General features: G+C 47.7%; 1 protein-coding gene across 1 annotated transcript; it reads left to right on the top strand.

The window, feature by feature from the left end:
• Positions 1-203: 203 nt before the first annotated feature.
• On the top strand, positions 204-1,289 carry LOC121482709 (melanoma-associated antigen 4-like). The gene has a single exon (XM_041740515.1). It carries the CDS (start codon positions 204-206, stop codon positions 1,287-1,289), a length of 1,086 nt encoding a protein of 361 aa, XP_041596449.1.
• Positions 1,290-11,767: the final 10,478 nt, after the last annotated feature.

Here is an 11,767-nt window from a genome sequence, read left to right as displayed (position 1 = left end):
AGGGCCAGAGCCACTTGTCCAGGTGAGGTGTACGCTCTCTCTGAGACTGGTGTTAGGGGCTCTCCCAGCCCAAAACAGGGGAGCCCTCTGCAGGGGAGCCTGACACGGCCCCCTGTCAGCCCTGGCACTTTGGGGTGTCCTGTCTCGGCTCCCCCCTGACAGGCCTTCCTTCCTGTCTTCAGGTTCAGCCCGAATCTGACACCATGTCCCTCGGGAAGAGCAATGAGCTTTGGGAGCTGGGAGAAGACCCGGATGAAGCCCAGGGCCTGCTGGATGCCCTGCAGTCCAGGGCTGAGGAGGAGGGGCAGGTTCCATCTCCCTGGTCTCTTCCCTCTCTGTCCTCTTCCTCCCCTTCCTTTTCTTTCTATGGCCTCCTTGGCCCCCCAGAGGAGGGATCTACTACTGAGGGGTCCCCAAGTCCTCTCCAGAGCTCTCAGAGTGCCATCACCTCCCCCTATGACGGGGCAACCAGGGGCCTTGGCCAGCCCCAGACTGCTGGCCCCTACAGCCCAGGGGAGGTGGGCTCAAGCGGAAGTGAAGGGCAGGAAGATGCTGACCCATACCCCTGTGGCTGGGTATCCATTGGCCTTGGCCAGCCCCAGCCTGCTGGCCCCAATGGCCCAGGGATGGTGGGGTCAAACCCACCTGAACAGCAGGAAGATGAGCAGCCCCAGGGCATGTTTCACATGAAGACGGCTGCGCTTGTGATGTTCCTACTCCTCAAGTATCGCACCAAGCAGCCCACCAGCAAGGCAGAGATGCTGGAAGTCATCACCCCAGCATTCCAGGATGACTTCCCTGTCATCTTGAGCGAAGCATCCATATGCTTGCGCCTGGTCCTTGGCCTAGACGTGACTGAAGTGGATCCCAGAGAGGACTCCTACGACCTCAACATCGTCCTGGGCCTCACCTGGGATGGGATGGTGAGCGGTCAGGGGGACCTGCCCAAAACCAGCCTCCTGGTGCTGGTCCTGGGGTTGATCGTCCTGGAGGATGACTGTGCCCCCGAGGAGGAGGTGTGGGAGACCCTGGGGGTCATGGGGGTGTATGATGGCCAGGAGCACATCGTCTATGGGGAGCCCAGGGACCTCCTCACCAATGTCTGGGTGCAGGAAGGCTACCTGGAGTGCCGGCCGGTGGTGGGCAGTGACCCTGCCCGCTACGAGTTCCTGTGGGGGCCCAGGGCCCATGTGGAAACCAGCAAGTTGCAGGTCATGGACTATGCGTTCCAAGTCAGTAGCAGCCTCGTGGTTTCCTCCCTGGCCCTGTGTGAACAGATTCTGAGATAAGGAAGAGGGGGCCACAGCCCCAGAGGCGGCCAGGCCCTTTCCAAGCTTTGGTGGGGCCGGCATGAAGGGAGGCCTTAGGGTGCTTCCTCCCGGTGTTGTCCTGTTGGGTGTGTAAAGAGAAAGTCCTGGGCGTTCTCAGGAGTTAAGGGCCAGGGCAGGTTGGGGGAGAGCATGGCCAAGAGCCTCTCTGGGGGCCTGGGCTCTGCAACACCCTGAAATACAGAGCTTGGTTTCTTTGAGGAAGCTCTCCATGTTTGTTCCTTGGGATAGAAGGTTTCCTCAGCCCAGTGTGTCAGTGACACACACCCCTTTGCGTTCTTACTTCCCCAGTTAAAGCATTAAGAGTTTTGTCATGTCGTGTAAACAAGTTGGAGGACCTTGCCTCTTTGTTTGGGTTGTGGATGAAATCACAGGGCATTGGCGTTGGAATCTGTTGGAAAGGCCAAGAGTGGAGCAGGCAAGAGCTGGAGCGTGGAAATAGGAAAATAAACCTTGTTCACTTTTGCTTCTTACCCGTGCCGTGTGTCATTTTTCCAAAGTAACATAGATGTGTGCTCGTGCATTCACTTGGTTTTTCAGGAATGTGAGAGAAGGGTCCTGAGGCCAGGGGAGCCCTGCTGGCGGCTCCCTCACGGCCACACAGCGGCTGAGCTCTGCTCCCTGCGAGGCCCTGTGTGTGAGCAGTGAGGACACAAGGGCCCCAGGGCCACGCAGCCTTTGGGAACTGTGTCTAGCGGCCGCTGTCCTGCAGGAAGCGGGGGAGGGGTGCCCTGAGACCTGGGCCAGCCTGCCAGCCCCAAGTGGCAGAAGGATGAGGGGGTGGGGCGGCTCCTGGGCCAGGCTCTGCAGGGGCCAAGGCCCCCGTGGCTGGGGTTCTCTCATCACGGTGACTCCTTGTGTGCAGCTGATGCTGATGACCATGATGTTGAGGGGTGACACGCCCGTACGTGGAGACAGGGTGCCTTAGGGGTGGGAGCAAAGTCTAACATGGTCAGTTGCTCTGAGAAGTTCCTTATGGATCATGGACGAACCAGAGAGTTATGTCTTCCAGGGGCAGGAGAGGAAGCTGTCCTGCACTCTGGTCCCAGTGCAGTGGAACACAGTGCACAGACTAGGTGTTTTATATGCATCCTGTGCAAGGATTTCCGGAGGAACACAGCCCTATATTCCTTGAAGTGGAGCCCCGAAGACTCTCCACTGACTCTCTTGTTCCTGACCATGGAAAGTCAGAACCCACGACATCAAAAAGACATTTAATTTGGTTATCTTGGGTGTCACTGGGACAGCTGTACGTCAGCAAGGTCTAGGTTTGGGTGGAGAGAATTGAAGGAAAGCAGTGGTTTGGGTGCAAGAGCAGCCAGGAGGGAGGGAAGGAGTCAGTCTTTGACTCGAACTGTAGGCTTGTCGCACCTCTGTGCTGTATCCAGCTGGGACAACTCCCCGCACCCGAGTTCCACACATAGCCTCCTATAGGCCACATACAGCCCCTGATTTAGAAAATGGATTGAGTTTCGTATTTGAAGCACCCTCTCTGGCCGATTAGCTGGTCCAGGTCAGGTTGAGCTGCAGGTACTCTAACTCTGGCCGGGCTAACAAAACCTATCCCAGAGGAGAGTGCGGGAGGCCCCGGGGTCTGGACAGCATTGAACATAGCTGCCGTTCATCCAGGTTCCAATGTATGCCAGGCGCTGTGCAAGGTGCTTCCTGTCCCCAACACACATTCCTGCCTTCCGACGGGGCGGGGCGGCTCCAAACCATGTACTTCCCAGGTGACAACCCCGAGGCTCTCAGGGTTGGTCCTTTTCCCAGGATCACATGGCTGGTGAGTGACGAGGCGGAGACTAGAAGCCTGGTGTGAAGCCATGTCGAGTCCACGCTGTCCCCTCCCCGCCCAGCCTGTGGCCAGCCTTCTGACTCCTACATCAGGAGTGAGGACAGTGTGGTGTCTCCCAGGTGACAAAAGGAAGGATGCCGTGGTGAAGGTTCAGAGACCTGGGCTAAGGAAGGCAGGCGACAATGAGAATCAAACAGGATTTGGGTCGTGTCTGTGGGCTCGTTAACCTAGAGTTCTTCTGTCTGAGCCCCAGAGGTCTTTGGGAACTGGCTGCCCAGGTGCTGGCAATGTTTCCAGACTTAGCACTTTCCCGAATGACAGCGCCTTCCCCTGGTTTTCGCCTCGTGTTCTTCTGTCTACCTCTTGGACCTGGCCCGCTAATGAGTCATCACTGGTCCGCGTAGAACAGATAGGAATCACCTTCTCTCCCCCGACACAGAACCTAACTCTGTAGTAGCCTCTGGCCATTAAATGCATAAAGCGAATCGTCCCCGCTGAGATTACAGAATCATTTGAAAACTAGACGTGGTCCTGTATTTGGAGGTATTTGGAAGTAGGTGTCACACAAGAGATGCTTGAAAAAGTTCAAAGAATTCCAAGGCAAATGTGACCTCAGAAACTCCTCCCAGGGATAAAGTCAGTTGTCACAACAAATCATGTAGTCGCTTTTGGTTGAGCACCTACTGTGTACCGATAGTGTCCCTGGCTCAGGAGGCCTCCCGGGGCTTCTGAGGTCGTGGCATAGCAGTGGCGGGAGTCACGTGCTGTGGCATGATGGCTGCCTGTGTCACCAGGACTGGGCCAAGGTGCACATGTTTGCGGGGTGGGTGGGAATCCTGTGGAGATGGCGCCTTTTCTTATTCAACTGGTGAGGAAGGGTGGGCTCCAGTGCAGGAGAAGGCACATGCATGGGCTGGGGAATCTCCTCATAGACCACGTTTCCTCTGCATACTAGCACACTACCAACCCCTTTCTTACTTCCCTAAATTGTCATCAACCACCCCCCTAACCTAGGTACACATAAGACACACACCATCCTCCTGCCTACCTTTCTCTGTTCTCAGCACAGGACTGGCTATTCTCCCTCCGATTCCCTGCCACCCTCCACCCTCTGTGATTTGCACAGGCTCCTCTGCTAACACCAATCTCTGGCTCTAACTCTTCAGACCTGGGTCTGCTTCAAACTTTCTCTGGGCAAGAGTTCCCTCCCTGATCTAGTACTCTCAACACTGTGTAGTTCCCCTCTTACTTTCCACCTGTGCTTCCATATTTTGAAATTATTCTTAAATCATGTTCAAGTATTCTCCATTAGAATGTGGATTTTGCTTCCTTTTGCTTTTACCCGTTTCCTGTGCTCACAACAGAGCACACAGTCCGCTTGACTGATATTCATATTCCCTAATCTCAACCAGAATCTGTTAAAGCTGTGTAGCTTAATCCTCTTTAAGAACACAGGGAAGGTGGTTTCAATAATGGTCCTTTATTCAACAGAGAGCAAATAAAAATTAGGATGTGCAGTTACAGCAACTCCTCTAGTCTCATTGTATTCACATTTAAAGGGCGCTTTCAGTTTTGGGCCTGTTATATGTGTGCTTTTCTGGTCACTGTGGTAAGGCTTTGGGTACAAAAAGGCTATAGTTGGCCATACCCACTGTATCTCACAATAAATACTAAAAACAACAGTATACTTCCACTTCTCCACCTTAGCCTTTCCTCTACTGTTGGCATACATTGAACTGTTACATATTTTAAAGCTCCACCATACATGGTTGTTAAATAGTCAGTTATAAAATAGAAATTCAATAAAAAGAAAAGAGTATAGTGAATTATCCTCTAAAGACATTTACATAAGTAAGAAAATATATACATTTTACTACTACCTATGTTAAAACTCCACCATACATTTCCTTTTTTCCCACCATACATTTCTGTTAAAATAGTTATCTCTTAGGGATCCCTGGGTGGCGCAGCGGTTTAGCTCCTGCCTTTGGCCCCGGGGCGCGATCCTGGAGACCCGGGATCAAATCCTACGTTGGGCTCCTGGTGCATGGAGCCTGCTTCTCCCTCTGCCTGTGTCTCTGCCTCTCTCTCTCTCTCTCTCTCTCTCTCTCTCTCTGTGACTATCATAAATAAATAAAAATTAAAAAAAATTTAAATAGTTATCTCTTAAAAACATTTAAATAAATAAGAAAATCATCTTTATGTTTACCCATGAAGTTGAAATTCCTGATGTTTTTCATTCTTTTGTGTTATCTAGGTTTCTATCTGGTGTCTTACTGTCTGCCTGGAGGACTTTAACATTTCTTTTATTTTTTTTCCTTCCTAGCTTTAGAATATTTATTTATTTATTTATTTATTTATTTATTTATTTATTTTAATAAATTAACTTTTATTGGTGTTCAATTTACCAACATACAGAAAAACACCCAGTGCTCATCCGGTCAAGTGTCCCCCTCAGTTCCCGTCACCCATTCCTCCCCACCTCCCCGCCCTCCTCCCCTTCCACCACGCTTAGTTCGTTTCCCAGAGTTAGGAGTCTTTATGTTCTGTCTCCCTTCCTGATATTTCCCACACATTTCTTCTCCCTTCCCTTATATTCCCTTTCACTATTATTTATATTCCCCAAATGATTGAGAACATACACTGTTTGTCCTTCTCCGATTGACTTACTGCATTCAGCATAATACCCTCCAGTTCCATCCACGTCAAAGCAAATGGTGGGTATTTGTCGATTCTAATGGCTGAGTAATATTCCATTGTATACATAAACCACATCTTCTTTATCCATTCATCTTTCGATGGACACCGAGGCTCCTTCCACAGTTTGGCTATTGTGGACATTGCTGCTAGAAACATCGGGGTGCAGGTGTCCCGGCATTTCATTGCATCTGAGTCTTTGGGGTCAATCCCCAACAGTGCAATTGCTGGGTCGTAGGGCAGATCTATTTTTAACTCTTTGAGGAACCTCCACACAGTTTTCCAGAGTGGCTGCACCAGTTCACATTCCCACCAACAGTGTAAGAGGGTTCCCTTTTCTCCGCCTCCTCTCCAACATTTGTTGTTTCCTGCCTTGTTAATTTTCCCCATTCTCACTGGTGTGAGGTGGTATCTCATTGTGGTTTTGATTTGTATTTCCCTGATGGCAAGTGATGCAGAGCATTTTCTCATGTGCATGTTGGCCATGTCCATGTCTTCCTTTGTGAGATTTCTCTTCATGTCTTTTGCCCATTTCATGATTGGATTGTTTGTTTCTTTGGTGTTGAGTTTAATAAGTTCTTTATAGATTTTGGAAACTAGCCTTTTATCTGATATGTCATTTGCAAATATCTTCTCCCATTCTGTAGGTTGTCTTTTAGTTTTGTTGACTGTATCCTTTGCTGTGCAAAAGCTTCTTATCTTGGTGAAGTCCCAATAGTTCATTTTTGCTTTTGTTTCTTTTGCCTTCGTGGATGTATCTTGCAAGAAGTTACTGTGGCCGAGTTCAAAAAGGGCCTGTGTTCTCTTCTATGATTTTGATGGACTCTTGTCTCACATTTAGATCTCTCATCCATTTTGAGTTTATCTTTGTGTATGGTGAAAGAGAGTGGTCCAGTTTCATTCTTATGCATGTAGATGTCCAATTTCCCCCGCCCCCCACCATTTATTGAAGAGACTGTCTTTCTTCCAATGGATAGTCTTTCCTCCTTTATCGAATACTAGTTGACCATACAGGTCAGGGTCCACTTCTGGATTCTCTATTCTGTTCCATTGATTTTTGTGTCTGTTTTTGTGCCAGTACCACACTGTCTTGATGACCACAGCTTTTTGTACAACCTGAAATCTGGCATTGTGATGCCCCCAGCTATGGTTTTCTTTTTTAAAATTCCCCTGGCTATTCGGGGTCTTTTCTGATTCCACACAAATCTTAAGATGATTTGTTCCAACTCTCTGAAGAAAGTCCATGGTATTTTGATAGGGATTGCATTAAACGTGTAAATTGCCCTGGGTAACATTGACATTTTCACAATATTAATTCTGCCAATCCATGAGCATGGAATATTTTTCCATCTCTTTGTGTCTTCCTCAATTTCTTTAAGAAGTGTTCTATAGTTTTTAGGGTATAGATCCTTTACCTCTTTGGTTAGGTTTATTCCTAGGTATCTTATGCTTTTGGGTGCAATTGTAAATGGGATTGACTCCTTAATTTCTCTTTCTTCAGTCTCATTGTTAGTGTATAGAAATGCCATTGATTTCTGGGCATTGATTTTGTATCCTGCCACGCTACCACATTGCTGTATGAGTTCTAGCAATCTTGGGGTGGAGGCTTTTGGGTTTCCTATGTAGAGTATCATGTCATCTGCAAAGAGGGAGAGTTTGACTTCTTCTTTGCCAATTTGAATGCCTTTCATGTCTTTTTGTTGTCTGATTGCTGAGGCGAGGACTTCCAGTACTATGTTGAATAGCAGTGGTGAGAGTGGACATCCCTGTCTTGTTCCTGATCTTAGGGGAAAGGCTCCCAGTGCTTCCCCATTGAGAATGATATTTGCTGTGGGCTTTTCGTAGATGGCTTTTAAGATGTTGAGGAAAGTTCCCTCTATCCCAACACTCTGAAGTGTTTTGATCTGGAATGGATGCTGTATTTTGTCAAATGCTTTCTCCGCATCTAATGAGAGGATCCTATGGTTCTTGGCTTTTCTCTTGCTAATATGATGAATCACATTGATTGTTTCACGAGTGTTGAACCTGCCTTGTGTCCCGGGGATAAATCCTACTTGGTCATGGTGAATAATTTTCTTAATGTGTTGTTGGATCCTATTGGCTAGTATCTTGTTGAGAATTTTTGCATCCATGTTCATCAGGGATATTGGTCTGTAATTCTCCTTTTTGGTGGGTCTTTGTCTGGTTTCAGAATTAAGGTGATGCTGGCCTCATAGAATGAATTTGGAAGTACTCCATCTCTTTCTATCTTTCCAAACAGCTTTAGTAGAATAGGTATGATTTCTTCTTTAAACGTTTGATAGAATTCCCCTGGGAAGCCATCTGGCCCTGGACTCTTGTGTCTTGGGAGGTTTTTGATGACTGCTTCAATTTCCTCCCTGGTTATTGGCCTGTTCATGTTTTCTATTTCTTCCTGTTCCAGCTTTGGTAGTTTGTGGCTTTCCAGGAATGCGTCCATTTCTTCTCGGTTGCCTAATTTATTGGCGTAGAGCTGTTCACAATATGTTTTTAAGATCGTTTTATTTCCTTGGTGTTGGTAGTGATCTCTCCTTTCTCATTCATGATTTTATTAATTTGAGTCTTCTCTCTCTTCTTTTTAATAAGGTTGGCTAATGGTTTATCTATCTTATTAATTCTTTCAAAGAACCAACTCCTGGTTCTGTTGATCTGTTCCACAGTTCTTTTGGTCTCGATTTCATTTAGTTCTGCTCGAATTTTAATTAACTCTCTTCTTCTGCTGGGCGTGGGGTCCATTTGTTGCGTTTTCTCTAGCTCCTTTATGTGTAAGGTGAGCTTTTGTATTTGAGTTCTTTCCAGTTTTTGAATGGATGCTTGTATTGCGATGTATTTCCCCCTCAGGACTGCTTTCGCTGCATCCAAAAGATTTTGAACGGTTGTACCTTCATTCTCATTAGTTTCCATGAATCTTTTCAATTCTTCCTTAATTTCCTGGTTGACCTTTTCATCTTTTAGCAGGATGGTCCTTAACCTCCACGTGTTTGAGGTCCTTCCAAACTTCTTGTTGTGATTTAGTTCTAATTTCAAGGCATTATGGTCTGAGAATATACAGGGGACTATCCTGATCTTTTGGTATCGGTTCAGACCCAATGTGTGACCCAGTATGTGGTCTATTCTGGAGAAAGTTCCATGTGCACTTGAGAAGAATGTGTATTCAGTTGAGTTTGGATGTAAAGTTCTGTAAATATCTGTGAAATCCATCTGGACCAGTGTATCATTTAAAGCTCTCGTTTCTTTGGAGATGTTGTGCTTAGAAGACCTATCGAGGGTAGAAAGAGCTAGATTGAAGTCACCAAGTATAAGTGTATTATTATCTAAGTATTTCTTCAGTTTGGTTATTAATTGGCTTAAATATTTGGCAGCTCCAACATTTGGGGCATATATATTGAGGATTGTTAAGTCCTCTTGTTGGATAGATCCTTTGAGTATGATATAGTGTCCCTCTTCATCTCTCACTATAGTCTTCGGGGTAAATTTTAATTTATCTGATATGAGGATGGCTACCCCTGCTTTCTTTTGAGGACCATTTGAATGGTAAATGGTTCTCCAACCTTTTATTTTCAGGCTATAGGTGTCTTCTGTCTAAAATGAGTCTCTTGTAGACAGCGAATAGATGGGTCCTGCTTTTTTATCCAGTCTGAAACCCTGCGCCTTTTGATGGGGTCATTAAGCCCGTTCACGTTCAGAGTTACTATTGACAGATATGAGTTTAGTGTCATCATGATATCTATTCAGTCCTTGTTTTTGTGGATTGTTCTACTGAACTTCTTCTTAAAGGGGAATTTTAAGAGTCCCCCTTAAAATTTCGAGGTTTCGAGGTCACATATTCTTTCAGTTCCTGCCTGTCTTGGAAGCTCTTTATCTCTCCTTCCATTTTGAATGAGAGCCTTGCTGGATAAAGTATTCTTGGTTGCATGTTCTTCTCCTTTAGGACCCTGAATATATCCTGCCAGCCCTTTCTGGCCTGCCAGGTCTCTGTGGAGAGGTCTGCTGTTACCCTAATCCTCCTCCCCATAAAAGTCAGGGACTTTTTTTCTCTTGCTGCTTTAATGATCTTCTCTTTATCTTTGGAATTTGCAAGCTTCACAATTAAATGTCGAGGTGTTGAACGGTTTTTATTGATTTTAGGGGGGGATCTCTCTATTTCCTGGATCTGAATGCCTGTTTCCCTTCCCAGATTAGGAAAGTTTTCAGCTAGGATTTGTTCAAATACATATTCTGGCCCTCTGGCCCTTTCGGCGCCCTTGGGAACCCCAATTAAACGTAGGCTTTTCTTCCTCAGGCTCTCGTTAATTTCCCTTAATCTGTCTTCATGGTCTCTTAATTGTCTGACTCTTTTTTCCTCAGTTTCCCTCTTTGCCATCCACTTGTCTTCTATGTCACTCACTCGTTCTTCCACCTCATTAAGCCTCGTCGTTAGTACTTCTAGCTTGGATTGCATCTCATTTAATTGATTTTTAGTTTCTGCCTGATTGGATCTAAATTCTGCAGTCATGAAGTCTCTTGAGTCCTTTATGTTTTTTTCTAGAGCCACCAGTAGCTGTATAATAGTGCTTCTGAATTGGCTTTCTGACATTGAATTGTAATCCAGATTTTGTAACTCTGTGGGAGAGAGGATTGTTTCTTTCTTTTTTTTTTTTTTATTTATGATAGTCACAGAGAGAGAGAGAGAGAGAGAGAGAAGCAGGCTCCATGCACCGGGAGCCCGACGTGGGATTCGATCCCGGATTTCCAGGATCGCACCCTGGGCCAAAGGCAGGCGCCAAACCGCTGCGCCACCCAGGGATCCCGAGAGGACTGTTTCTGATTCTTTTTTTTGAGGTGAGGTTTTCCTTCTAGTCATTTTGCTCAGTGCAGAGTGGCCAAAAACAAGTTGTATTGGGAAAAGGAGGAAAAGAGAGGGAAGGAGAGAAAAGCGAAAAAGAAAAAAGAGAAAGAAGAAAAACAGGGAAAAAAAGAGAAGAAAAAGAGAAAGAGAAAGAAAGGTGAAAAAAAAAAGGCGGTAATTCAATCAGAAATCAAAAGAAGCAATCAGAAATCAAAGAGAAAGAAAGAAAAAAAAAACACAAAACAAACAAACAAACAAACAAAAAAACACGTGGGAGTATCTTCTGATTCTGTATACTTTGAGTCCCTTGACTTCCCCTGGAACTCGTCTGTCTAGTTGGTCTTCTGGGGGAGGGGCCTGCTGTGCTGATTTTCAGGTGTTAGCACTTGGGGGAGCTGCTCTGCCCTTGCCTGGTGCAGGGCTCAGTGGGGGTTGCTCACCCCGTGAGGCCCCAGGAGGGACAACCGCAGTGGGGCAGCAGCTCTGCAGCCCTGGAGTCAGCTCCCACAGTAGCTCTGGGGCTCTCCGTCTGCAGGGTCTGGAGGCTCCGGGGCGGGGCCGCTGATCTGCTCAGCTGGGGCAGGAGCGTCCTCGCTGTCCTGGGCCCTCCCGGCCTCTGCCTGTCCCGGGGGAGGTCGGATCCTGGGCTGTGTCCTGGCGCCCTGTGCTCCGGGGCCTGCGCTGTTGGATTCACACTCCTGAGCCCGCAGCCCCTCCGCGGAGCCGCCGCCCGAGCCCCTCCGAGCTGCTCCGGGTCGCGCCGTGCGCGCTGCAGCCCTTAGGGAGCTCAGCGCACTCTCCCGGGGCGCAGGTGCCTGTTAGTGTCCCAGGGAGCCCGAGGGCATCCCCGCCTTTCTGGGGATCCTGCTCCAATTCCCCGGGAGGCCTTTCCGCGGGGAAGGTTGGTGCAGCTCCTGCTCCTCCGGGACGGGGCTCTCCTGTCCTGGGGACACTCGCGCGGCCTCTGCCCGGCACCTCGTGGGCCCCCTCCCCCTTGGAGGCTTTTTGTGTCTTTATTTCTTTTTCCCCGTCTTCCTACCTTGATAGAAGCGCGAACTCTTCTCACTGTAGCATTCCAGCTGGTCTCTTTACATCTCAGGC

The sequence above is a fragment of the Vulpes lagopus genome, chromosome X (genome assembly GCF_018345385.1).
Source record: "Vulpes lagopus strain Blue_001 chromosome X, ASM1834538v1, whole genome shotgun sequence".
NCBI lineage: Eukaryota > Metazoa > Chordata > Mammalia > Carnivora > Canidae > Vulpes > Vulpes lagopus.
This window is presented reverse-complemented; position numbering and strand designations above follow the sequence as displayed.